Genomic DNA, 27264 nt, shown 5'->3' with positions numbered 1-27264 from the left:
GTCACAAGACTTTTTGTTTACTGCAATCTTTCATTGTAACTGTAGAAATACACTTTATCGTAGTACAGTTGTCAAGACATGATCAAACCCATGTGTTTTCTATCAAAGTATTTCTATTTAATGCTGCTCATAAATAAATGTGACAATTTTGTTTTGCTTCATACATTATAAAATCTTCTCTCCTTCATGATTTCTTGGTGGGGCGATGGGCAAGGGAGGTGTAGGGGCGGGGGTCATGCTGACGCTGATAAAAGCATTCAGTATTAATAAGGTATCATGATTATACTGTGCTGTAAAGCGACTTTTTAAACCCAGTTCCAAAAATGTAGTAATATATTACCATTAGAGTTCCTTTTACAAGAACACCTTGCTTTTACAAAATGCTATAAATAAGCTGCTATGCACGGTGTACTCCTGAACCCATACCAGCCTTGACAACTCTACCAGCGCTCTCAAGTAGTATCCCAGGACCATGCTTGGGAGTTCACATCACCTAAACATTTTCTTTGCTTTCTTGAAGGTGCAGGGGTGTGGAATTTATTAAAATATCTACTTGTCCAATGGGCAGGTTGCTTCATAAATCTACTTGTCCTGTAACAAAATACACTTGTCCCTTTGGTACTATGTTGTGCGGCGACAAATTATGGCAGCAATAAAAGAGCTCTTATATAGCCTCTCTGATTATGCCAGGGCTCATGCCATAGTAGTGTTTGAATACTAGTAATCTCTCTTATTTTGCTACGTTTCCCCAGATCTACATACTGGGACTAAAGGAAGTGGTAAACAATAGTTCCAGGGTTGGAATGTCCTTTTGAGTCTGTGCAAACCTACTAACTAGCATGTTTAAGGGTTTTCAACAACTCTTCTCTAATCTTTTTCAATACTGAGAAATGTTGGAAATTTACTCCCGACAATGGCAGAAGTAAACCTTCTACCAGAGTTGGGGAAAAAGTGGTTGGAGGGAAAATAAACTTGCAAGCACTCAGGTTTTTGTATGAGCAAATCTATACTTTGCTCATTCTAAAATGCAGTTCACAAATATTTTCTAGGAGTACTATTTCTTGCCCAACTGCTGTAAATTCTTGTGAATTCACGAAAGCCATATAGCTGCCCTTAATGCAAGGACATAAACCAAGGCTGCACTTTTGAAACTTTCTTTAATAATTGGTCCCCTAATTTGGTCTGGTGTTAACCATGACCTTTAGTGTTTATTATAATTCTCTCTCTGTATCGGCTGGCTTCACGTGAGTGACAGCATTCTGCTCTTTCATAAGGAGCTTATCGGCACACAAAGTAGTTTTGTTCAGTGCCAGTAACTAATGTTCTATTCAAATTACTGCCGGACATCATTGTTGCTGCCTTTGCGGGGGAACTGCCTCACCTGCTTACAGCCCTGCTCCGGACTCATAGAGACGGTTTAGCTGCCTGCCTATCGTGCCTCAAGAAGGGGCTGACCTTGGGTTGTTGCCGTGCCTCAGGGGACTCGATCTCCCGGCACCCTCGAGTGGTGCCCTCCGTCCGCGTCACCACATAGCGTCCGGAGGCGCTTAAATCAGCTGTGCCCCTCCCGCAGCGAGTGACTATTCAAACTACTGCCGGACATTATTGTTGCTGCCTTTGCAGGGGAACTGCCTCACCTGCTTTCAGCCCTGCTCCGGGCTCATAGAGACGGTTTTGCTGCCTGCCTATCGTGCCTCAAGAAGGGGCTGACCTTGGGTTGTGGCCGGGCCTCAGGGGACTCGATCTCCCGGCATCCTCGAGTGGCGCCCTCCATCCGCATCACCACATAGCGCCCGGAGGCGCTTAAATCAGCTGTGCCCCTCCCGCAACGCGGGACTATTCAAACTACTGCCGGACATCATTGTTGCTGCCTTTGCGGGGGAACTGCCTCACCTGCTCTCAGCCCTGCTCCGGGCTCATAGAGACGGTTTTGCTGCCTGCCTATCATGCCTCAAGAACGGGCTGACCTTGGGTTGTTGCCGGGCCTCAGGAGACTCGATCTCCCGGCACCCTCGAGCGGCGCCCTCCGTCCGCGTCACTACATAGCGCCCTGAGGCACTTAAATCAGCTGTGCCCCTCCCGCAGCGCGGGACGCGTGCGGGCGCTGCCCGGGCCAAGGGCAGGCCTGTCCGCGCCCGTCGAAGCCAGGAGAAGGCAGGGCAGGGCCACCCCCCTTTCAACTGCCATTTGGCGCATATATGGACTTGGTTAGTGTCTTTGATCTTTGCTAAATCATTGTTTATTGCTATTACTTTTCTTGGCAAATAGTATTGTGGTAAAAGCTAAATATGAGCAAGAATAACCTTAATGGATCGGGTGGTTCGGGGGTTGTTGGTACACTTGACGCTTTTCTTTTGAGTGCGGAATCTGTACTCATTCATGAGATTGAGCTTACCCAAAGGAGATTGTCTATAGATCCTCGTAAAGTTTCTGCTGGAGCTCCATTAGTATGTTCCCAGGAGGGTTTGGGCTCATCTGTTGAATTGGTACCATATTCACCCCCTGGGTCTCTTGCAACACCGTTAGCTGCTCCATCTACCACAGCTAGAGATCTTACCCCCAGTATCTCATCACCAGATAAGACACTAACTCGCCACCGGCGGCAAACCCAGGTTAAGAAGTGGGAAGGTGCGCTTACAGCCCCATCCAAGAAAAGGAAGGCGGGTGGGCTACCCCTTACTTTGCATCAGGCCAGTAAAGTGGCTAAAACTAGAGGGGCCGCCCGCGTAAAGAAAGGCTGTGTTCAAGATGTTGTAATACCACAGGTTTCTAGTCCTATAACCGTTAGCTCCCAGGCCAGTTCTAATTTGATGCCACACGACATGGAGGACCGGCTTTTAACTAAACTTGAAGGAAAAAAACAGGCAATGCTTGAGCCGCTAGCTTCTAAACTTGTAGACATTGCTCAAAGACTTAGTATTATTGAGCATCAACTATCATTATCAAAATGTAATCCACCTGATGTCACGTCCAGTGGTCCTATTGTTTCCAATGAAACGCCAGTCTCTGTTCCAAATCTTTTGTCTAGTGATGTGGTTACGTCTGCTAAGACTCCTTCACAGGCTCCCCCACAAACAATGGGTAACGTGTCAGTCTCGGAAGCAATATTCTCCCATAGGAGAGAATTATCTGGGACTATCAGTAGAAGGTTGCCACAGGGAAGTACGAATAGTTATAATTGTAAAGAATATCTTAATTTACCCCCTGAGGCTACACCATATACCATTGTATTGACGAATGTACCCCATTTACCACCTGGTACTTAGGAAAATTGGGTTTTACTTAGGAATAAGGCCCTTCATCTAATAAATGTTAGAACAGGGCCGGGTGGTCATCTATTTGGGGGTTTCAAAATGGTAAGCAGGATTGCTTGGATAGGGAATTCAAGGAAAACAAGTAGAGGCGACTGTGTGGTGTTGAACTTCGGGTCCCCCCCATTAGTAAAAACTATCCTTGATAGAGCTGGGCCAAGGCATTTGAGTGGGGAAGTTATTAATATCTTACCATTAGGGTTTTTCTATCAGACCACACCACTATTGCCAATGGTTAGGAATGATCGTAACACTGTACTACACGCCCAGGGAATGTAAGAGTACTCAGTCCCAACCTTTAACAGATTTGAATCCTTCAACAATTTGGAGGATATAGATTGACTGGGTACGCCAATCACAACTGGAAGGGCATTATCTCAAATGGGTGACCAAGATAGGGGTAATCAAGTGCTGTCTAATTGTAATAGGGGTGAGGAACCTCTAAAGGGTCCACAGTGGCGATTATCGCCTCTTAACATGTGTCCTTCTGTAATCACCGGAGTATGTGACAAAGGTATTGTTTATCCTTGTAACTCTATCGATCAAGTTCCAGATTCACATCTGTCAAATTATGGACAAGGCTCCCAAATAAAAACTAGCGTTCCTATGGAGCCTAGTACTGTTATAAAAATAGCTTCTTGGAACATTACGGGGCTTGCAAGCAAAGTAGTTTCTAGTGAATGGACCTCATTTGTTGAGGACCAAGATATAATATTCTTTCAAGAAACCTGGGCAGTGGACCGGGTATTTTGTGAGGGATATATTAATTTTTCTAAACCTGCTGTACAGGGCGACAGGGGTAGACCGAAGGGGGGCTTGACAATGTGGGTCAGGCAGCTCCACTATTACAAGTTAGATGAGGTTGCTATTGACTCTCGGGACAACCTTATTGTCAAGTTGTCACAGTGTAATTCCCCAGATGTTCTACTTATTAATGTTTACTCTAGGGGCCAGCAAGGTGGGAAGGTGTCTAATATAGTAGCATTATTGGATGTTTTTTTAACGAATCACAAAGGTCATTGTAATACTATAATAGCTGGGGATTTTTCTTGTACAGATGAACCACTTGATTGTGAGAATATGAATCTCGGTGTGGAGGAGGACGATCAGTGGTCGATTCCACCTCTTGAACTCCATCCCATAAAAAGGTGGACTAGTGCAGCACTCCAACTCAAAGTATTCTGCCTGGAACATGGGTTGCGAGCAGCAAATGATCTCAGGAAATCTGACAAATTAGGGATGCCAACATATTGTAGTGGTACAAAAAGGGGGTGGTGATGGACGGAGCATCTGAACCAATCAAGCACTCACACCCAGTCAACAGATCTGGGTTTAATCCATCACCGTTCTTTAGCCCACTCTGCCACCCCAGTTCAGACATGGCCATATGTAAATCAGTCTGACCCTGTGCCTCATGGGAACAGTCCAGCCCGAACTGCAAAGCCATGCCTTCCCTGGACCGGAAACAAGCTTCCGAGGACCGGTTTCTGGCATTTCAGCCGTCTTCAGCCCGGCTTGCTTGAATCCAGTGGCAAAGTGAGCAAGGGACTCACGTCTGAACATACCCTCTGTATTACTAAAAAGGAAGTAGAAACTGCTCTTCTCCAGGTCCCTAAAGGCAGGGCTCCCGGTCTCGACTGCATTCCTGCAGACCTGTTTTTTACAAGACCTGGAGTCCTGGGCAACGTATATTCAACTATTAATGAATGCTATCAATAAGGGAGCAGCGATTCCTAGTTCCTGGGCAGGTGCAGTAATCCTTCCAATTTTTAAAAAGGGGGATCGCTCCCTACCAGGAAACTACAAGCCTATAAGCCTAATTGATTGCATTCAAAAGGTAACTGCCAGGATGATTTTTAGGTAGAATGCAGGCATGGATGGAGGAATGCCACATCCTCTCCTATTTACAAGCAGGGTTTCGACAAGGCATTAGTACAGTGGACCAGGTTCTAAGGTTTATTCTTATATACTGGCGCACTGTTACCCTGGGGAGAGGTTCTATCTATGCGGCATTTGTGGACCTTAGGTCAGCTTTTGACCTAGTTCCAAGTTCCAAGCTGTGGCTTACTTTTTTAAAGTTGGGTATGCCATTGGACATTTTGGGCCCGATGTAGGTAATCCCAGATTACCGATTCTTAAATACCGAATCATACCGATTCGGTATTTAAGAACTGGCAATCGGGATGTAGGTATTTTTACCGATTCAATTACCGAATCGGTAATTACCGAATCGGTATTTACCGATTCGGTAATTGCCATTGATTCCTATGGGCCTTGAGGCCCATTGGAATCAATGGCAATTACCGAATCGGTAAATACCGATTCGGTAAGTGGGGAAACATTGAAGGGTGGCAGGGTGTCACTTTGACACCCTGTTGCACCCCTCAATTGTGCATGGGTGCACATGTTGCACACATACATGCCCTTAGGGCATGTATGTCTGCAACATGTCACCGTTTTAAAAGTAAAAAAAATGCTTTTGAAAGGGTTTTCATTATTTACCACCAACTTCTAGTTGGTGGTAAATAACGACTTCTTAAACCCCTGTAGCACTGATTTAAGTGCTACCTACATGTCAAAATACAGAATCGGTAATTTTACCGATTCGGTATTTTACAGAATCGGTATAGTTACCGATTCTGTATTTTAACATGCCCCTACATCTCCATCTTCAAATGCCGGTCGGTAACGGCCGAAATCGGCCGTTACCGACCGGTATTTGGCTACCTACATCGGGCCCTTTGTCTTTTATTGTTAAATTGCACACTGATAACTATGCCCAGGTTAGATGGGATATGGCAGGTAGTACCACTGAAAAGTTCTCGGTTGGGAAGGGAGTGAGGCAGGGGTGCGTACTCGCACCCACCCTATTTTCAATATATATTAATGGGGTCCTGAAATATTTTGACAACTATCCCACCGATGCCCCGAGTTTAGCAGGGATAAAGATCCCTCTCCTAATGTTCGCCGATGACACTCTCATCCTCTCCAAAACAAGACAGGGCTTACAACGTGCCCTCTCAAGATTTGAGGAGTTCTGTGTGGATCATGAACTTGTTGTCAATGTGGACAAAAAAAAGTTTATGGTCCTCCAGAACTCTCACAAAGTCATCGGTGAAGTTAGGATGCAGGAAGGTGTTCTCGAGCAAACAGCAACTTTTTCAGATTTAGGGGTAATCATAGATAAAAAGCAGAGCTGGAAACCGCAAATAGATTGTCTTTCGGTGAGACAAGCCCATCTTTCGGGTGTGCTGCTTAACCCCTTAGCTGCGGGGTGTTTCCCCCCCGCTGTGCGGGGGGGCGTGGTGCCGCGTGCGGCGCCGCTGTGCTGGTGACGAGCTTGGCTCCTCATGAGGCACAGCGGAGCTCGTAATTAGCACACAAGGGGTTAAGGAACACAGACGCTCCTATACCAAACCCATAGCCCCAGTATTGCAGATTTATAATTCTAAAATTGGTGCTTCTATCCTCTATGGTGCAGAGTTGTGGGGTCATGTAAATCTGGATTCTTTAGTGGTGGGTCAAAATACATTTTTAAGATCATTGATTGGCCTGCCGAAATCCACCCCACTGATCCCCCTCTATTTGGATTTGGGATGCCATTCCATTAGGGACGTAGCACGTTATAGATTAGTTGCATACTGGAGGAGACTTTGGGTGACTCCAGAGTTAGCCAACTATGCCCTGGCTGTGTTAGAAGTCAGGGAGTTGGATGTAAACAATAAAATTGAGTGGTTTAGGAGTGTTAAAAACATTCTCTGTGCGCTGGGGTTGAGCCGGCTGTGGACTTGTCCTGCCGGAAGCATATTCCCCAGTAAATCAGAGTTAAAGGCTGCTTATTAGCATATGATATATCTTAGGCAGTTCCAAATGTAGTAGGACTATTGAACCATAATCCTATCACCCCGGGCACAAGAGGGGACTGAAAATTCAGCACATGTTCAAACACATGAGGTAAGACATACATTTCTGTGTATCCGCTTTCTTTAGTTCCAACTTGGGTGTTATTGCATTATTTCAACAAGTATTTCAGAAAGGAATTTTTCATAGTATTTTCATAAGTTCATATAGAAAACTTTTCACCAGATTCAACGTTCATTTCCAATGCATTTCGGTGCCAGTTGCACCTTCATCAGGGAAATCTAAAATCATACAAATAAAGCATCATTGATACTATTCAGTTCATAATGGTCAATCGTAAAACAATCTTAAAACACTTTGCGTGCTTAACAATGACAAATGCATTAATAATAATCAAAACGCCAATTTCATTTTCAGGGGAAGTTATTACCAGCCGATATCTCTATTATCTTACTATTGGGCTCTTAAAGCGTATCAGATGGATATATTAGCACCGATTAATGCATATATATACTCCTCTAAAAGAATAGCCAGTGTGTTCAATCTCCGTGATTGACAGTGTGTTCAGAAATAATGACGTGCCACTTAATGCCCAATGCATTTCAAAGCCGCTAGTCCGCTTGCTGCCAACTGGCGTCTAGAAACGATCCCACGCGCATAACATTGCTGCTGGATTACAAATAAGCGGCTTCTTACCTCTGGTTTAGTGATCCTTCACCTACGTGTTTTCGCGGGCTATTGGGTACGGAAGCCTGTGCTGGTCAAAAATAAACGGAATACCTAATCAGCGCATGCGCATTCCCTCACCTAATCAGCGCATGCGCGTTCCCTCCAAGTAGCGTTTTTTTAACAAAACGTTTAAAGAAACTTTATAGCTGTTTTACACGCTCAGTGTTACAAAATAATGTTCACAATATAGCGAGAATAAACAAATCATAATCGGTGTGGTATCTACCGCATGATAGTACGCCAGTGTCATGATAGCTTTTAATGAAACTTTGATCTATGTGCATATAGAGATCCAAAGTATTACTTATTCATTATACAGTTCAAGCACTGTAAAGTTTAAAGATAACAAAGGAATTCAGTACTATCATTTAACCCATAAGGTTTTAAGCTATTTAAATGGAAAATCCAATAGTTCTCACGTTTCAATAAGTTCTTTTTGTTGGTAGGACCTTCTTTATAGATCACAGTCTCTAGTATACATGCACGCAATTGACTTATGTGATGGTGTTTCTCTTTAAAGTGGGTAGCTACAGAAGATTTCACACTTTCCAACCTGATATTACTCTTATGTTCTGTTAATCGTGTTTTCAACTTCCTTTCAGTGTGGCCAACATACACTGACCCACATGGGCATTTTAACAGATATATCACGTTCATCGTGTCGCATGTTCCTTTGACTCTTAATGGGATTGTGTGCCCTTTCATAGGATGGGTAATAGAGTTCCCCTTCATTATATTGTGACAGCTACTGCAATTCATGCATGGTACTGTGCCTCGATACCTTGTCCTGGGTTCGCTTTCAGTAGGATGTGTCAACATTTCTCCCAAGTTTCTGCCTCTGGTAAAAGCAAACAAAGGTTCGTGTGTGAAGATGCCCTTAAAATCCTCTTCTAATTTAAGCATCTGCCAATAACGTCTTATGGTTGCTTTGAATTGGTTACTCACAGTTGAGAACTTGCTGACGCATGTAATCCTTTCCGTGGTTCTTCTGTCTTTGATGATTAATAGGTCTTCTCGTGTGTGCTTCTGAGCTCTTGTTAACGCTAAGTCAATGGTGTGTGTGGGGTATCCCCTGTCACAAAATCTTTGAACCATGTCTTCTAGCTGTTCTTGACATTTTTGAGAGTCAGAGACCACTCTCTTCACCCTTAAGAATTGTGTATAAGGCAGATGTGTTTTCAATGATTGGGGGTGGTGACTGTCATATTTCAAAAGGTTATTTCTATCCGTGGATTTACAGTATAGGCTCGTACTGAATTGATTGTTGACGCGGTAGATTTCGACATCTAGGAATTGGATTAAATCCATATTGGTTTGCCAGGTAAACTTTATTCGTTCATTCCTAGTGTTTAATAGTTCCAGCTCTTTGTTCAATGATTGTTGGTCATTTCTCCACACTAAAAAAATGTCATCGATGAATCGTACATACATCAAAAGTTGTGTTGCCCATTCATGTCGATCGAAGATATGTTGGTGTTAAAATGAGGTCATAAATAGGTTCGCATACGCCGGAGCGGCGCAGTTGCCCATAGATGTTCCATTCAGTTGCATGAACCAACAATTTCCATGTTCAAAATAGCTGTTCAGTAATGTAAATTCCATCAGTTCCATAATGAAAATTTGTAGCTCCTGATCATATGTGCTGTTCAACAATGCCATTTCAATGGCTTCAAGCCCTTCCTTGTGGGGGATAGATGTATATAATGACTTGACGTCAATGGTAGCCATTATGATATTTTCCTGTGTAACCAGGTCCTTCAATTTCAATAAAAAGTCTGTGGTATCTCTGATGTATGATTTAGTTTTCAATACCAAGGGCTGTAAGTACCGGTCAATAAATTTTCCTACTGGCTCATGGAGACTGCCTTTAGTGGTTTTATGGCTTATGCTGGTCCTTATGCACTTTGGTTACCATATATATGGTTGGACTCTTAGGGCTATCTTGAGTCGGATATTTTCTCATTTTCTCAGTAATAGTTCCTTTTTCTTCCGCTCTTTTTAGAATGTTATTCAAGGTTCTGCGAATTTCTTCAGTAGGATTCATTTCCATTTCCATGTACAATAATGAGTCTTCTATGTGTGAGTTGATTTCTGTTTCATAATATGACTTGTTCAAAATCACCAACGCCCCTCCTTTGTCTGCCTTCTGGCAAACTACTTTTTCATTCTTTGCAACCGATTTTATTATGCCAAATTCTTTATTAGTCATGTTTTTCTTGCAGCTCTTTTTATTCGTGTTGATTTTTTCTATATCCGGTTTACATAAAGTCTCAAATAGATCAATGGTTTTGTGACTCACTGGAGGCATGAATGTACTGGTGGTCTTTAGGCCTTTTAACTGATCTGTAGATTGTTGTGCAGGTTCTGTTACAACATTGTCAAAAAAATGGCGCAGTCTGATTTTCCGAGTGAGTTTAAACAAACTTATTTCCAACTCCAGCCTGTTGGCCCGTGTGGTAGGTACAAAAGACATGCCTTTTTGGAGTGTTTCTATTTGGATGTTATTGAATTTTTCGTCAGAAATGTTAATAACCAAGTTTTACAAGACTGATGTTGTTGTTTCTTGGGTTTGTCCTTCTTGGCTGTCATGTTTCTTGTCTGAGGTTGATTTGTCTCTGGGGTCTACCGTTTCTGTGGGGCCTCTTTCTAAAAAAGGGCCTGCTGTAGATGGTCCGGCTTGACTTTTTTGTACTGACGGCCTTCTTCTTGGTTCTTCTTGGGTGGTGCGTCTATCATCGTCTGTTGATGATGAGTCAGTTTGAGAGGTGTACGTTTTGGTTTGGCGTCTCCTGGCATATACTTCTGCCCAAGTGTACACTTCCTGCAATTTATAGTCAAGCGTATCCCTTTTATACTTTCTTAATTTACGTTCATTGACCTCTTGAGTGTGCCTGATAAGTTGATTATTGATATCCTCAATAATCTTTTTTAGTTCTTCTTCTGATATTGACTTTCTTAACTCTTCAGTGGTTTTATCTATGTCGGTTTTCAGTTCCTCAAATATCTTAGATAACTCTTCAATGATAAGGAGGATCAGATCCAAGCTGCATTTGTTCAGGATCGCATACCAGCGATCTGTAAATGATTTTGAATTCTTGCATAGAGACGGTCGTAGGGAGATTCGAAGGCCTCTGGGGATTCGCTGTGCTTTATGGTACTTTACCATGGTACTGGCGTGTAGTCGCTGGTTTATCTCTTTCCTGGTTAGATACAATAGATGCTTTATTTGTTGCTCTATATTTTTTACGAACGTTTGTTCTGTCGCTTCTATTCCAATAAGTGAATAAATCTTTTCACTTGCTTCTGTGGTGAACACAAATGTTTCGGCTGTAATGTCAGTGGAATGTGTAACATCATCATACTGCATGGCGATTGTTAGGCGTGCTCCTTCCCATAGGGGGATTCAAGAAATTGACTGTGAGTAGTGGGACGTGCACAGCCTGAGTTTTAACTCAGGCTGTGCACGTCCCACTACTTACAGTCAATATCTTAGGCAGTTCTCAGCTTCTAGTACTCCCACCCTGTCTAGCACCTTTCTCGAAATTAAATTTGAACCAAAATTTGAACAGTACTGGGATCTAATCACATCAACACGTGATAGAAAATTACTCCACCAGTTCAGAGTGGGAACATTACCCACTAAGGTTTTTACTTCGAAGTGGTCGAATTCGGATGCAACTAATAGCAACTGTCCTTTTTGCCCAGACTGGGTAGAATCCTTGGCCCATATTTTTTTGCATGCCCAGCGTATAGAAATCCGAGGCGATGCTGGTTGAAACCAATGTGCTCACTTTTAGGTACCAGGTCATACAGTGAGGCATTTAGATTACTTAAAACAGCAGTAGACGGCCCCACTGTGATTGCTACAGCTAAGTAGCTAAGTTCTTGGGCTGGGTGTGGGTGATTCGCTGGAATGAAGGGAGGTATAGATAAATATCCTCCCTTTTTGTTTCTCTCTCTTACTATATATAATTTATTGCTACATGAATTTTATTGTATAGATTTGGTGCTCTTTTTAAAAACCTAGCCACTGTCTTTAATGTGGTACTGCAAACTGGCAGCCAAAGGGTCTGTGCTGCAGGGGGTTGGGCCTGCTTGTCCCAAGGACAAAATGCACATTAAAACTTGTTGCCCTTGACCCCAAACAATATGTCCAGTTATAGAAAGTAATTACTGTAGCTAGCTGGGAAAACGTTGTGTAAAATAAAAACACCTGCAGTGGGCTGAAATCATTTTGGGCAGCCAGCTCGGTTTGCAGCCCACCTGCAGGGGTTTCGCAGTGGTGACCGGACAGACCTTCAGTTCCCTACATCTCAAAGGTGGAAGAGGTGCTGCGCGGCCCCCATGCTGTGTAATTAAGCGTGGTGGCCACGTATTGTATAATGCATGCACAATAAAGCATAATAAAGCACACAAAACATGAAACCAATGTGTGCTAAACCACGGAGGCAACGCATAATAAAGCATGCACAATAAACTATAATAAAGCGCACTAAACATGAAAATAAAGTGTGTTAGAGCGCGGGCGAGAGCAAGCGTGTGAAAAATATAGACTAAGCAAAGCTAAAAAATATCCCCCTAGGCACTCCGTCCATCATCTCCTTGTGTTTGCTTTGTTCGCCCAAGTTGGCAAGGTATGCCCATACGTGGGGCCCTTGCTCACTTTGCCACTGGATTCAAGCTCGCCTGTCTAATGAGGGGTGTTACACCGAAACAGGTACAGGACGCTTGTTTCCGGTCCAGGGAAGACATGGCTTGGCAATTTGGGCTGATTATTCCCATGAGGAATAGGGCCAAGACTGATTTGCATATGGCTGTGTCTGAAATGGGGTGACGAAGTGAGCTAAAGAACGATGATGGATTCAACCCAGGACTGTGACTGGGGGTGAGTGTCTGTAAAGTTTCAGCGCTCCGTACATCATCTCCTTGTGTTTGTTGCAGGAGGATAGAAGAAATAGTACCTACATAAAATCAGGTGGCCACTGATTAAGGGGAATTAATCTGTACTTGAGCGATGCTGCTCAGCTACAAATGGAAGTGATGTATTGAATGCAGAGCCAATCAGGAGGTAGCAAAGAAGAACGACGCTGGAGTAAACCTATGGAAAGCAGTTATCTTGCAGAAAACGCATGCGCGCTGCCAGGTGCAACCTAAAAATGAGGGAATGCTCCATGTGATACTGCAAGGGTGTGAAATGTGCCCCTGCACAACTGGTATTACAGTACAGGCTATGGAAACATCCTTGTGAGCTACAGAGAATAATCACACGCCTTTAAAAATTAATCCGGCCCCTGGCCACTAAAAACAACTGCAGTAATGAGAACATACAAAGAAAGTCCTAGCTCACCTCCTTGCTGTGCTTAACACTCTGGTAGCTTGGCCCAAAGCAGTCAGGCTTACTTGGAGTCAACGTATAAAGTAGTGGAGCCGGGCATATGTTCGCCCCCAGTCATTCTGGTGGGTGTCCTTCCCACACTTAGTCACCTTTTGTCTCACCGTCTGGAAGAAATATACAAACCCCAACTGAAGAGTCATTCACAATCATGTGACCCCAGACAATGTAAGAAGAAAGTACAAATGGTTTGGACAAACAAATGCCACCTTACTAAAAGTGCAAAAAGAACAATTGATGGACAGAATGCAGAACAATGTCATACATTCACCCCAGTACAGAGATCTGGGCCTAAATCCAGCGTTTTTTTGCTCACCATGCCATTCCAGTTTGGACCCAGCCACATGCAAATCAGTCTTGACCCTGCGCCCAATGGGCAATGTAGCATTTTCAGAATTGGGACTGAAAATCAGACTTTACCAAAACACCATATCTCTATCTTACTTCCAATCATAGTTATTGCCTGTTAAATGCAACACAGTAACCCTATGTAAGTCAATGAGAGAGATAGGCATTACAGTAATTCCAAGACATGTAAAACTTGAACCCACATGTTCTACTTTTTAAATGTAATGCACCTTGTGCTATGAGTCTTTAGGGCCCACCTTAGGGGCGATTTACAGGTATTAAAAAGGAAGGTTTAGGCTTGTAAAGGGTTTGTTTTGATAGAGCGATATGCTGCAGTGGCTGACCTGAGACAGGCTTTAAAAAAAAGCTACTTTGGTGGGTAGAACAATGAGTGATGCAGGTCCACGAGTAGCATTTAATTTATAGGCACCGAGTACATGTAGTACCATTCACTAAGGGCTTATCACTAAATTAAATCTGACAATTAGGTGCAGGCCAATTTTGCCATGTTTGAAAGAGAGAGTACAGGCACTTGTTGCACATTACCACTGCTAGAGCCCTAATGCAGGCCAAATCTTACTCTACAAAACAACAAGAATGAAAGCAAAACGTCTGGGGGAATACCATACCATGGATGTCAGGTCTAACTTACTGGGGCAGTGACACTCAGCTCCATCCTCTCACAACTTGAAGCACAGGGACAAAACTGCTTCCCCCCCACAATGTGAGCTGTCCACAAAAACGAAGCAACAAACGAGGAAGTGGTGCTTGGGGATGATGGTGGGGGTGGGAGGGGCTAGAAACAAATCTATTCCAGCCCCTTCAAAACCTCCCCTGATGTTTCATTTGTTTTGTTAGAGAAGCAGCAGAGCATGAGGTAGAGAGAGAATGAGGGAGGCTGGGGTGATTCTCCTGCACTACCTCCCACCGTCTCCAGAAACACAGCAAATGGCCACTGGTAGGGAAGAGCTAGAAGCTGTGATAGCTGGCTTTAGCCCCTCCCACAGCACAATCCACCTGTTGATCCTGAGGACCTAGGCGGGGCTGTCCTTACGATATCTGAAACGAAATATAGATTTGTAGACCGCGCTACTACTCAAAGGTCACATCATGTGATGGGATGTCGGATGCATATCAATAGAGCAGCCTGGTAGTAAGCATAGACCCGCTTCATTGGTAAGACTGCAGTGCCCAGAAGGAAACGGACACCAGCAAATCCCTCCCACAACCCCCGCCACCAAAAATAGATTCTCCCCCATTGGTCACCTGGCTGGGGCCGCCAAAACATTTTATGATTCTCATTCTCTCTCTCTCTCTCTCATTCTCTCCTCTCTCCTCTCTCTGTACATTGAATGTGTATATGTCAAGAGAAGGTCCAAAGGGTTATTACACAACAAATAAAATCCGTACTTGAGATCGCCACCACAGTCCCAGAGCTCCACTTCACAGTTTGCACTTTTGTTGCTGATGTTTCCACTTGAATTTTCATATTCTAGGATCCTATCAACAAAAAAATAAAGCTAATCTCACTAATCAGACAAATGGAGAATACAAACGTTGTGGTGCGTGTGTATATATATAAGTTATGCAATATTAGTATCTTTAAATTATACTAGAACAACGCAGAGCGAGAATATACAACAAATAGCACATAGTTTAAATCAACATCTAACATGAATTGAAGAGCATGGCCTGTAATGAACATGCTCACCTGAAAATGGGCTAGACTCTGGAGGAAAAAAAACAAGAGGAAAGTGCTAGGTCTATAGTTGTGCACATCCACAACTACAGCAACAGAGACTAGACATTTCAGGTTTGAGAACTGCAAAGTTCTGCTTCCTCCCGCTTAAAGTGTGGAAAATCAAACCCAACACTTCAACTTCTTGACAGTAAATTACAAGCTTCAAAACTTGGGAATCTGGTTCATGCTTGTATTGCTGGTGAGTCTGAAAGTGCTAGAGGAAGGAAGGATGTTTTGTCTGATGATATCAAGGGAGTATGGGAGTGGACAGAGAAACAATGGGATAGCCAGATGGAACCTGTTAAGGAGTGGACAACCACGTGCAATGAACACAGAGAAGCTGGGAAACTATGAGAACACAGTAAGAATTAGAACAATTGGCAATAGTGAGCACATGCCAAGTTACGCGATGTCCAGTGGAGTGTATGGGATCGTACTCCGTCTCAGACACTTCTGGATCAGGCCCTTTGTTAGTGCACGAAGATGAACTTCTGACTGTCACACCTAGGATGGCTGATGTGAAAGGAGATGGAGAACCTTCAATTGATCTAGCGGTCCAAGGGGCAATGCCTTGCAGAGGGTTGATGAAACCGCCATTTGTGATGAGTGAACTGTGAGGAACACAGAGACGTCTTGTATCAGACAGGCCAGAGATGCCTGTCTCATCATCGCTTGATTCGCAAAACAAGAAGACTAGAGATAATCAACTATTAGCAGGGTCACTTACTTATGCGGCAAGGGAAAGTCAAATTATGCAGCAGGGTTTTTCAAATTATGCAGCAAGAAACTGCAAAGGATTCCCCATATTAGTATTGCAACTGCAAGGTGAACAGTCTACCTCTGCGAAGTCGTAACAAAAAGGGGGGTTGAACCCATGCAGTCGCGGGGTCCTGGGCGCTATGTGGTATGTGTCAAGAAGGGGTCCCCGCAAGGAGAACGTGTTGTGTACACCACACACTAACACTGTATAACACAAACTTTAGTGAAAAACCATTAATCAGAAGGACTTGTAACAGGTATTGTCCTTTATTTTACAATACCAAATTTCAATCATTATGAAAAACATTCACATTTAATGAATAGCCCCAGTTGGTGTAGGGGAGAAAGGGAGGGAAGAGTGTGCTCAGGGCGGTGTAAAGTCAAAGAAAAGTAAACACAGTCAAAAAAGAATGCGAATTATAACAATCTTAAATGAAAATCAAAACAAATCAGATACAAAGAGCCTAAACTATTAAGGCATCCATTGAGAAACTGTTCAACTAAGGACATTCAACGGTCACATACACAGTTCAGAGTAATCAGGGGCATGTGCCGGAGGTCCATGGTGAAGAAAAAGAGCCGTCGACATTTCGACCCCTAGCGCTACGTTAGATCCTTAAACGGGGTCTTCATCAGGACGTGTGCAGGAAAAAGGGGGGGGGGGAAAGGGCAGGAGTTAGGAGGGGCGGTCCTATCTGTGAAAATTAAAACCAAAAGTCAGACTAATGTGTTTGCAAGAGCTGATAAACGTCATCCTATTTGACATTACTACAATACAAGATCTACAAATTACCATGGAGTCCGGGCCAAAAACAGGCCTCTGAACGTGGGAATTGAGTGAGACCAAGCCAATGGTCATGGTCAAACTCAGCGATATCAAATCGTAACAAAAGGGGACAATTAACCAATGTGGGATAGGAACAACCAATTAAAGGATGTTCTAGAAATTATTCTGTCAAGCATAATTACATATTTGGTTTAATATCGGGATTCAACTCACATGGGCTGCAACCTATCAGCCAAGGTGAAAGTATTGTGGGGTACAATCCCAGTCGTCAATATCCCAAAGGGCAAGATGCCGTTAAAGTACACAGGCTGTGGGTTGACAAAAGGGTATAAGACTGGATTAGTCGGGTGATATTCGTAACAGAAGCCAACACTGTGGCGTGTAGGTCACCTCATAACTTACATTAGATACGACATGCAGGGGTGAAAAGCGCTGGTCGTCTTTGCACTTGAGACGTTGTTCCTGGTATCAATTTGCAACGTTATAAGTCGCTGTAAGGATACAATTAAGACCGTGTTGGTAACAGGCTAAAGAAGGATACCAACCTAGTCGAAAGCACCAAAGTACTGTGACATACCTCTGGGGTGATAATTAATCAGGGAGCCAATCTTCCATTATTTTGATGGCGGTGTAGTATGAGAATAAGGTCGTTTCGTGTAACACCAGCCCGAAAGTGAAACAGGAAAGGGTTGAGCAGCTGTTCTGTAAGTCAACAAACTCCGCGGTGATTAAATCCTATGGGGAAAGAACCGCCAGTCAAGAAAGAATAGCGAGATCTTTATAGGAGTTTGGCAATTAGTGCGGTTAGTCGGGAAAGAGGAATGCGCTGCTACTTACAGGCACTAGAAGGGGCCGCTGCAGTCAGACGCTTGAGCAGCCGTTCCGTAAGTCAAACAACCTCCGCGGTGATAGAATCCTACGGGGAGAAGAACCGCCAGTCAAGAAAGAAATGCGAGGTCTTCGTAGGAGTTTGGCAAATAACGCGGTTATTCGGGAAACAGGGGTGCGCTACTACTTACAGGCACTCGAAGGGGCCGCTGAAGTCAGACGTTCGTCTCTGCGGACTCCGCAGGGCTACTACGCGAAGTTGGGGGCGGGGTCAATACTTCACTAACTTAAGGGACATAGAAGAGTTACTAGATAACTACAGTGAACCAGTACTGAGCGAGAGCCACTAATACTTGAAAACAAAGTATATGCAACAAATTCAAAGAGATGTTAATAAAAACAATAAATTATTGTTGGAAACCGGCTATTTCTGGTACGCTAAGCTGATGCCAAAGCCAGGCAGAAACCACCATTCCAGTCAGGGCAAGGAAGTCACACGCGAAGATAACCCCTGCTCGCCCTCTAGGTAGCATGGCGCGGGCAGTCTAGGCTAAACTCGGAGGCGATGTGTAAAGCATTTGCGTCAGCGCACGACAGCAACAACATACTAGGCACACCACAAAAGAGACTCCACACAAGGTTATATTAAAATAACTTTTGTATTGTCAAAACATATCAGATAGAAATCACACATGTACATTGTGCCAACTGGCACGGCAATATTCACAAGGGATTATTTACAAGACAGGGCCACATGGGCCACTGTCTGAATCAACACTTTGCAGATATAGAAATACTTGTCAGAAATTAGAATAAAAGTATATAAACTTCACTGTAACACAAAGTAACAGTCATAGATCACGTCCAGTAACTACTGGGAACAGGTAAGTACCACCTACGCAACCCTAAACCCCTTAGGAGACTGTCGCGCAGGGGACCAGGACCTCACTAGGACCACCTGTACTAAAAGAACAACCACCTAAGTATCACACAGCATTTAGGGGTCTAAGAAGAAACACATTACCCATGATGTATGAACCCCATTCAGAGGAGTAATAAAGAGAAACACATAATGTATAAACCTACACATTCAGCGGTGTTAAGAATAAAGCACATGATGCAATAAAATTACATTCCGAGGTACCAGAATAATACAGTAGCGCAAAAGTCACATGATGTCTAAAACATTCAGAGGTGCAGGAATAAAACATGATGCAAGGAAATACATTCAGAGGTGCAATAACCATACAATTGCGCAAAACCTACATAAGCCACCACCTGTGGCAGTCCCTAGGCCAACTGGCCTTGTTGGGGCTAGAACGCCCTGAGTCTCAATGTCAGGGGCCTAAACGATGCAGGGGCCCACTACTTGCTGGGCCCCTGGGAACACTCACAAGGGCCTAAACGTTGCAGCTGGCACTAAGTGCTGCGCAGCTGTGACTGGCCTGGCACCACGGTGCCCTCGCTGTCCCACACAGGGACTCTCTCTCCAACTTGCGCCTAAACGGTGCAGCTGCCCACTAATTGCTGGACAGCTGGAGAATCATCAAAACGGCGCCAGGGCCCTCACTGGCCCTCAGGTGCAAACTGCGCCGAAGCTTGGAGCCACACAGGCTCTGAAAACACTGGTCAAACGTTGGAGCCACCCAGGCTCTAAAACACTGGACAATCGTTGGAACCACACAGGCTCTAAAAACAATGGGCACACGTTGGAGCCACACAGGCTCTAAAAGACAATGGTGCCCCAAGCCCCTCACAGGGACTTCTTAGACAGCTACGGGCCCTCGGTGGAGCCTCTCTGGGCTCGAGACCACGTTGGGGCGACCCGCTGCCAACCGGGGCCGCCCTAGATGCACCAAGGTAAATTATGCCTCTATGAGCCTCTCTGGGCTCACACACGCTGGGGCGACCCACTGCCAACTGGGGCCGCCCTAGATGCGCCAATGTCCAGTATGCCCCTATCGTTGGAGTCCCTCGGACTCATGAACACGGAAATGCCCCCGGAGCCCTCTCAGGACTCGTGTCCACAGATAGGGCCTTGGGAGCATCAGGCTCTGCCGAAACGTTGGGGCGGCCCACTGCCAGCTGGGGCCGCCCTAGTGCTCTCGCCCCCGGTGCCACTCTCCGGCACCAACAACAGCCGCATCGAGCCCCCCCCAGCCCTTCCAACTCACCGGGCTGTCTCCGGGGCGGGGCTCCTCCGGGCGGCGGCTCTTCCTCGCTCGCGGTGGGGGCAGGCACCGACAATGTGCCTCGCGCCCCCTTCGCTACCGCTTCGCCATCCAGGGCTCCCTCAGCATGAGAGCCCTGCACCGGCGCCACCAGCCGCCATCTCCTGGGCGCCTTCGTCTACCCTCCTCTTCCCGCGGACTGCGGGGGCGGGACTTCCGGCCGGCCGCGACGGGATTGGCCGGCCGGCCAACCGCTTCCGGGTCGCTGCGGGCAGCGCAGCGGCCCTTCTCCTTAGGCAGGCAGGCGGGGGGTGATTCCTTTTACGGCCACAAGTAACCAGCGCTCTTAAGCGCTGGGGGGCAGGAAAGCGCGCCAAAGCGCCCAGCACCCAGCTAGAGCGCTCCCCGGCGCCGAAGGAGATCCAAAGCGCTCCATGCGCTAACGGACAAAACCACGCGCCCAAAAGCACAAACAAAGCGCTATCAGCGCTCAGAGTCCCACTAGAGCGCTAGAACCAAAATGAAGCGCTCTTTAGCGCTGGAGCACCATCCACAGCGCTCCCAGCGCTAGAACAACAGGCAGAACGCTCCCAGGCGCTCAGGGGGAAGCGCAGCGCCTCCAGGCGCTAGAAATACAGCTCCAGCGCTCTCCCCAGGAAAATGCAGCTCCTCCATGCTGCCAAAGCCCCAGAGCTTCCCAGGGGGGGCCAAGCTAAGTCTCCCCATCAGCCCCGGCAGGGCAGAGGGGTCCCCCCCAGGAGTCCAGGCATCCAGGGGCTGGGCAGCGCCCACTCCTGATCGATTCAAGTCCAGAAAAAGAAGAACGTTTTGGGAAGGGGAACAGCCCCTTCTTATCCACAGAAACCGCTTTGAAGTCTTTAGAAGTCTTTGTGTGAGCGGGCCCTAAGCTCTGGGTGTATCTGGTTTCCCTCTCCTGTCAGCCTAAGGTCAGAGGTGACAGGGGGCCATCCGGAGGGAGAGCCATCAGGGGTGGGCTGCCAGGCACGGCACAGCACCACCAGAGCTCTTTCCACTCCTCCCTAACAGCAGATGGGGGGCCTTTCATCTACGGTTTGACTCAGACCCCCCCCCCTCCTCCAGACAGTCCATCTACCAACAGGCCCAGGCATGCCTGGGCCAGGCCCATCAGCCAATCACGTGCTAGCAGACTCACTACACCATTATGCCAACTTCTAAAAGTGGCGCTTCTAGACTACACACAGCCATGCCGCATACACCATTCTGCAGCATTCATTCTCACGAGTTCATACATATCAAACTCGCCCCTGCACTCCCCATGCATCAGGAATCTACCATGGGCATACATATTCCCCATTCATTCCTATGGGAGGGCAGGTCACTCACCATCCATACACAGAAAGCACACGCACTTTACACTGTACCACAGTGAAAAAGTGCGCAGAGGCCTACAATCACCAATCCAGGTTCCAAAAACAGGCTAGGAAAAAGCAAAAAGTCACGGGTAAACCTGCCCAAAGGACCGGGTCCAACACATCCCCCTTCCAGCCAAAACGCAGGGTAGACCAATCACTACACTGATGGTCTTCAATGCTTTGGGCGACAAAACCACGGAGACGGGCCTGCAGGGCAAGGCCACCTTACAGTTTTTCGCCACTCTGAACCCACAGGGATTTCCCTCACAAAAGCTCTCTGACACAACTAGGATACCCCACTGGTACACACTAGTCATCCACAGCTAGGACCAGGCCCTAGGCCACCCAACGATCACAGGTCCTAACCAATCCACAGAGTGGGGGCAGAAGCCCCTGGCACACAATAGCCAATCTCCACTCTCTCTCTCAGGGTAGCTACCCTACCACTGACCCTACACCCTAGGGATCACACCCTCAGGCTGACTAGAGGTCACAGCAAGAATGGCCGATCTGACCTCTACTCCACCAATGTTAGAACTGGGGGTCTCTAGTTGGCAGAGGTAAGTACCTTAGACCAAGTAGGGACCCTTGCTTCCAGTCAGGGTGAAGGAATAACCCTCACAGGGAAGCACTCACCAGAACACAACTCTCCTACCAGATCAGGACCTCACTCCGTCACTGGTCTACCACCTGGAAACGATTCCACTTCTGAGGTACAAAGCACACAGCACAGTCCCTCTTCAAGCAGGTGGGGGGACACAGCACACAGCAAAGCCCCCTTTCCTCTACCTTAGTGGAAACAACAAACTGCAGGTGGGCCCCAGAACACACAGCAAGGGCCGCCTCCTCAGTCTCTTCAGTTGATCCACCTTAGTAGAGACTCCTCTTGACCTAGAAGTTTCCTAATCTCCCAACCTAGGATTTACACCCTTAAGTTGCACCGGGGTCAGAAGTACACCGTCCTTCTGCACCCCCTTCCAGTTCCACTATCACAGGCACAGTATGTCTCAGGCTAGACAGAGCACACGCCAGCGGCGTAGCAGCGACACACTCTCCTCCCACCGGGGTCAGAAGTAAGGACACCCAGTCGTGCTGTGATTAGTGCTGCCTTGATGGGGAATTTACTATCACTACAGCTGAGCTGAGTCCACTAAATGACGCCGCCGGGCCCCCGGGATGCCGGCAATCATGGCTGTGTAACATCTTTGCCTGAGAACTTGTTTGGTCCCGGTAGCCACGAACTGTATGCTTGCTAAGGTATTTGTAACGACGCTGGTATTGTTGCTAATAAAGGTCTTTAAAAAAAAAAAAAAAAAAAAAAAAAAAAGAAGTAAGGACACCCTCCCTCTGCACCCCCCTCCAGAGTTCTGCACCCTCCCACCTTGGAGCGGTACCCCTGGAAGCCAACAACCGGTCGGAACACTGACTACAGATGCCCTTCCTTCCAGGTCAGGCTGAACCTGAACCTGGCCTCCCCCCTCCTCGGGGAATGACCTCCAGAGGCCCCAAAAATGGTCGAGCACTCTAGATGGTCAAATGCCCAGCGAACCAGGACTTCTGCACCCTCCACTTAGGAGCGGTACTGCCCAACACTAGGACCGCCGGAGTTCTGGTTACAGAAACTCCCCGTCCTCTTGACACAGGAAGATCCTCCTCAAATGACTTATAAGTACAGCCTAGGCCCCTGACCTGGCGCTCCCTTAGAGAACCCTCCAGGCCCTGAGACAAGGTTTCGGGCTAACGTGGGACACACCGTCCCACACTCACTCCGCCTCCACTGAGACAGGACGTGAGCCCCTACACCCCTATCATCCTAATAGGACATAGCTGGGCTACACATGAACCTCTTCACCTACACAGGATCATCAGATACACAAGCCACTACTTTTAGAATCACTTTCTAATGTCTCTGCACGACATCCAGCACACCGCCAGACATCCACCTTCTTGTCCAATGCCTCTGCAGGACGTCCTGCACACCACCAGAGGTACACCTCACGTGCAAGCTCCTTAAAAAAAATCACACAAACTCCTCCAGTTCAAGACACCACTCATCCACACACTCCCCCTCCAGACTGGTGAGACAGTTCCTCACTGCCTCTAACTCTCAACCTGTCACTCTCTTACTGAGCACCAGGCACCATACTCTGGGAACTGGGAATGGAACTTCACGCACTGGACACATTTAAGCTGCCACCACTGGATCCTACCATACTGGGGAATCCAGACACACACACTACACTCAGGGAATAACCACCCTCCTGAGCAAGCAATTTCTCCTCCACCCTCCCTCTCTTCCATCTACCCACACAGGGACAGGAATAGGGATTGGACACTGGACCCAGCAAGGGATTCCTAACCAATGGGAACCTCCCCTATCTACTGGCGTCCCGCCCTGTCATTGTCTCTCATCTGCCACTAAACATAAAGCGCAGGAACACCATCTGAAAATGACACTTTTGAGGGGAAAAAAAATCAAAAACAATAATCCCAAATATGTGACTATCTGAAAAACGCAGAGTTTTTGTAATGTAGCCAGTTGTCGCTATGGCACTGGGCAAACGCAAGTCCAAATCCGCACCGCTGACCCACCAATGTAGGAAACCGGCTACTTCTGGTACGCTAAGGCTGATGCCAAAGCCAGGCAGAAACCACCATTCCAGTCAGGGCAAGGAAGTCACACGCCAAGATAACCCCTGCTCGCCCTCTAGGTAGCATGGCGCGGGCAGTCTAAGCTAAACTCGGAGGCGATGTGTAAAGCATTTGCGTCAGCGCACGACAGCAACAACATACTAGGCACACCACAAAAGAGACTCCACACAAGGTTATATTAAAATAACTTTTGTATTGTCAAAACATATCAGATAGAAATCACACATGTCCATTGTGCCAACTGGCACGGCAATATTCACAAGGGATTATTTACAAGACAGGGCCACATGGGCCACTGTCTGAATCAACACTTTGCAGATATAGAAATACTTGTCAGAAATTAGAATAAAAGTATATAAACTTCACTGTAACACAAAGTAACAGTCATAGATCACGTCCAGTAACTACTGGGAACAGGTAAGTACCACCTACGCAACCCTAAACCCCTTAGGAGACTGTCGCGCAGGGGACCAGGACCTCACTAGGACCACCTGTACTAAAAGAACAACCACCTAAGTATCACACAGCATTTAGGGGTCTAAGAAGAAACACATTAACCATGATGTATGAACCCCATTCAGAGGAGTAATAAAGAGAAACACATAATGTATAAACCTACACATTCAGCGGTGTTAAGAATAAAGCACATAATGCAATAAAATTACATTCCGAGGTACCAGAATAATACAGTAGCGCAAAAGTCACATGATGTCTAAAACATTCAGAGGTGCAGGAATAAAACATGATGCAAGGAAATACATTCAGAGGTGCAATAACCATACAATTGCGCAAAACCTACATAAGCCACCACCTGTGGCAGTCCCTAGGCCAAGTGGCCTTGTTGGGGCTAGAACGCCCTGAGTCTCAATGTCAGGGGCCTAAACGATGCAGGGGCCCACTACTTGCTGGGCCCCTGGGAACACTCACAAGGGCCTAAACGTTGCAGCTGGCACTAAGTGCTGCACAGCTGTGACTGGCCTGGCACCACGGTGCCCTCGCTGTCCCACACAGGGACTCTCTCTCCAACTTGCGCCTAAACGGTGCAGCTGCCCACTAATTGCTGGACAGCTGGAGAATCATCAAACCGGCGCCAGGGCCCTTACTGGCCCTCAGGTGCAAACTGCGCCGAAGCTTGGAGCCACACAGGCTCTGAAAACACTGGTCAAACGTTGGAGCCACCCAGGCTCTAAAACACTGGACAATCGTTGGAACCACACAGGCTCTAAAAACAATGGGCACACGTTGGAGCCACACAGGCTCTAAAAGACAATGGTGCCCCAAGCCCCTCACAGGGACTTCTTAGACAGCTACGGGCCCTCGGTGGAGCCTCTCTGGGCTCGATACCACGTTGGGGCGACCCGCTGCCAACCGGGGCCGCCCTAGATGCACCAAGGTAAATTATGCCTCTATGAGCCTCTCTGGGCTCACACACGCTGGGGCGACCCACTGCCAACTGGGGCCGCCCTAGATGCGCCAATGTCCAGTATGCCCCTATTGTTGGAGTCCCTCGGACTCATGAACACGGAAATGCCCCCGGAGCCCTCTCAGGACTCGTGTCCACAGATAGGGCCTTGGGAGCATCAGGCTCCGCCGAAACGTTGGGGCGGCCCACTGCCAGCTGGGGCCGCCCTAGTGCTCTCGCCCCCGGTGCCACTCTCCGGCACCAACAACAGCCGCATCGAGCCCCCCCCAGCCCTTCCAACTCACCGGGCTGTCTCCGGGGCGGGGCTCCTCCGGGCGGCGGCTCTTCCTCGCTCGCGGTGGGGGCAGGCACCGACAATGTGCCTCGCGCCCCCTCCGCTACCGCTCCACCATCCAGGGCTCCCTCAGCATGAGAGCCCTGCACCGGCGCCACCAGCCGCCATCTCCTGGGCGCCTTCGTCTTCCCTCCTCTTCCCGCGGACTGCGGGGGCGGGACCTCCGGCCGGCCGCGACGGGATTGGCCGGCCGGCCAACCGCTTCCGGGTCGCTGCGGGCAGCGCAGCGGCCCTTCTCCTTAGGCAGGCAGGCGGGGGGTGATTCCTTTTAAGGCCACAAGTAACCAGCGCTCTTAAGCGCTGGGGGGCAGGAAAGCGCGCCAAAGCGCCCAGCACCCAGCTAGAGCGCTCCCCGGCGCCGAAGGAGATCCAAAGCGCTCCATGCGCTAACGGGCAAAACCACGCGCCCAAAAGCACAAACAAAGCGCTATCAGCGCTCAGAGTCCCACTAGAGCGCTAGAACCAAAATGAAGCGCTCTTTAGCGCTGGAGCACCATCCACAGCGCTCCCAGCGCTAGAACAACAGGCAAAACGCTCCCAGGCGCTCAGGGGGAAGCGCAGCGCCTCCAGGCGCTAGAAATACAGCTCCAGCGCTCTCCCCAGGAAAATGCAGCTCCTCCATGCTGCCAAAGCCCCAGAGCTTCCCAGGGGGGGCCAAGCTAAGTCTCCCCATCAGCCCAGGCAGGGCAGAGGGGTCCCCCCCAGGAGTCCAGGCATCCAGGGGCTGGGCAGCGCCCACTCCTGATCGATTCAAGTCCAGAAAAAGAAGAACGTTTTGGGAAGGGGAACAGCCCCTTCTTATCCACAGAAACCGCTTTGAAGTCTTTAGAAGTCTTTGTGTGAGCGAGCCCTAAGCTCTGGGTGTATCTGGTTTCCCTCTCCTGTCAGCCTCAGGTCAGAGGTGACAGGGGGCCATCCGGAGGGAGAGCCATCAGGGGTGGGCTGCCAGGCACGGCACAGCACCACCAGAGCTCTTTCCACTCCTCCCTAACAGCAGATGGGGGGCCTTTCATCTACGGCTTGACTCAGACCCCCCCCCCCTCCTCCAGACAGTCCATCTACCAACAGGCCCAGGCATGCCTGGGCCAGGCCCATCAGCCAATCACGTGCTAGCAGACTCACTACACCATTATGCCAACTTCTAAAAGTGGCGCTTCTAGACTACACACAGCCATGCCGCATACACCATTCTGCAGCATTCATTCTCACGAGTTCATACATATCAAACTCGCCCCTGCACTCCCCATGCATCAGGAATCTACCATGGGCATACATATTCCCCATTCATTCCTATGGGAGGGCAGGTCACTCACCATCCATACACAGAAAACACACGCACTTTACACTGTACCACAGTGAAAAAGTGCGCAGAGGCCTACAATCACCAATCCAGGTTCCAAAAACAGGCTAGGAAAAAGCAAAAAGTCACGGGGTAAACCTGCCCAAAGGACCGGGTCCAACAATTATTTACCGGTTAGATATGGAAAATTTACTCAACTCAGGCAACTCTCTTACAGGAGGTTGTACACGAGTG

At 47.4% G+C, this 27264-nt stretch overlaps 1 protein-coding gene across 6 annotated transcripts in view; it reads right to left on the bottom strand.

Annotated features, from left to right (window-relative positions):
- IFT22 (intraflagellar transport 22) overlaps positions 1 to 27264 on the bottom strand; it is a 245641-nt gene that overhangs the window by 124807 nt on the left and 93570 nt on the right. For 3 of the 6 annotated variants that reach the window (XM_078679352.1, XM_078679351.1, XM_078679350.1), the window contains one exon: positions 15052 to 15141. The exons of 2 other annotated variants lie outside the window; for them this stretch is intronic. In XM_078679352.1, coding sequence (XP_078535478.1) covers positions 15052 to 15141 — 90 coding nt within the window. Of the gene's footprint in view, positions 1 to 13248; positions 13398 to 15051; positions 15142 to 27264 lie in introns of those variants that run through there. One more of the 6 variants, XM_078679356.1, reaches the window with a different exon arrangement.

This window comes from Lissotriton helveticus, chromosome 3_1 (assembly GCF_964261635.1).
Source record: "Lissotriton helveticus chromosome 3_1, aLisHel1.1, whole genome shotgun sequence".
NCBI classification, from domain to species: Eukaryota; Metazoa; Chordata; class Amphibia; order Caudata; family Salamandridae; genus Lissotriton; species Lissotriton helveticus.
The sequence above is the reverse complement of the archived record's forward strand: the minus strand, read 5'-3'. Positions and strand labels throughout refer to the sequence as shown.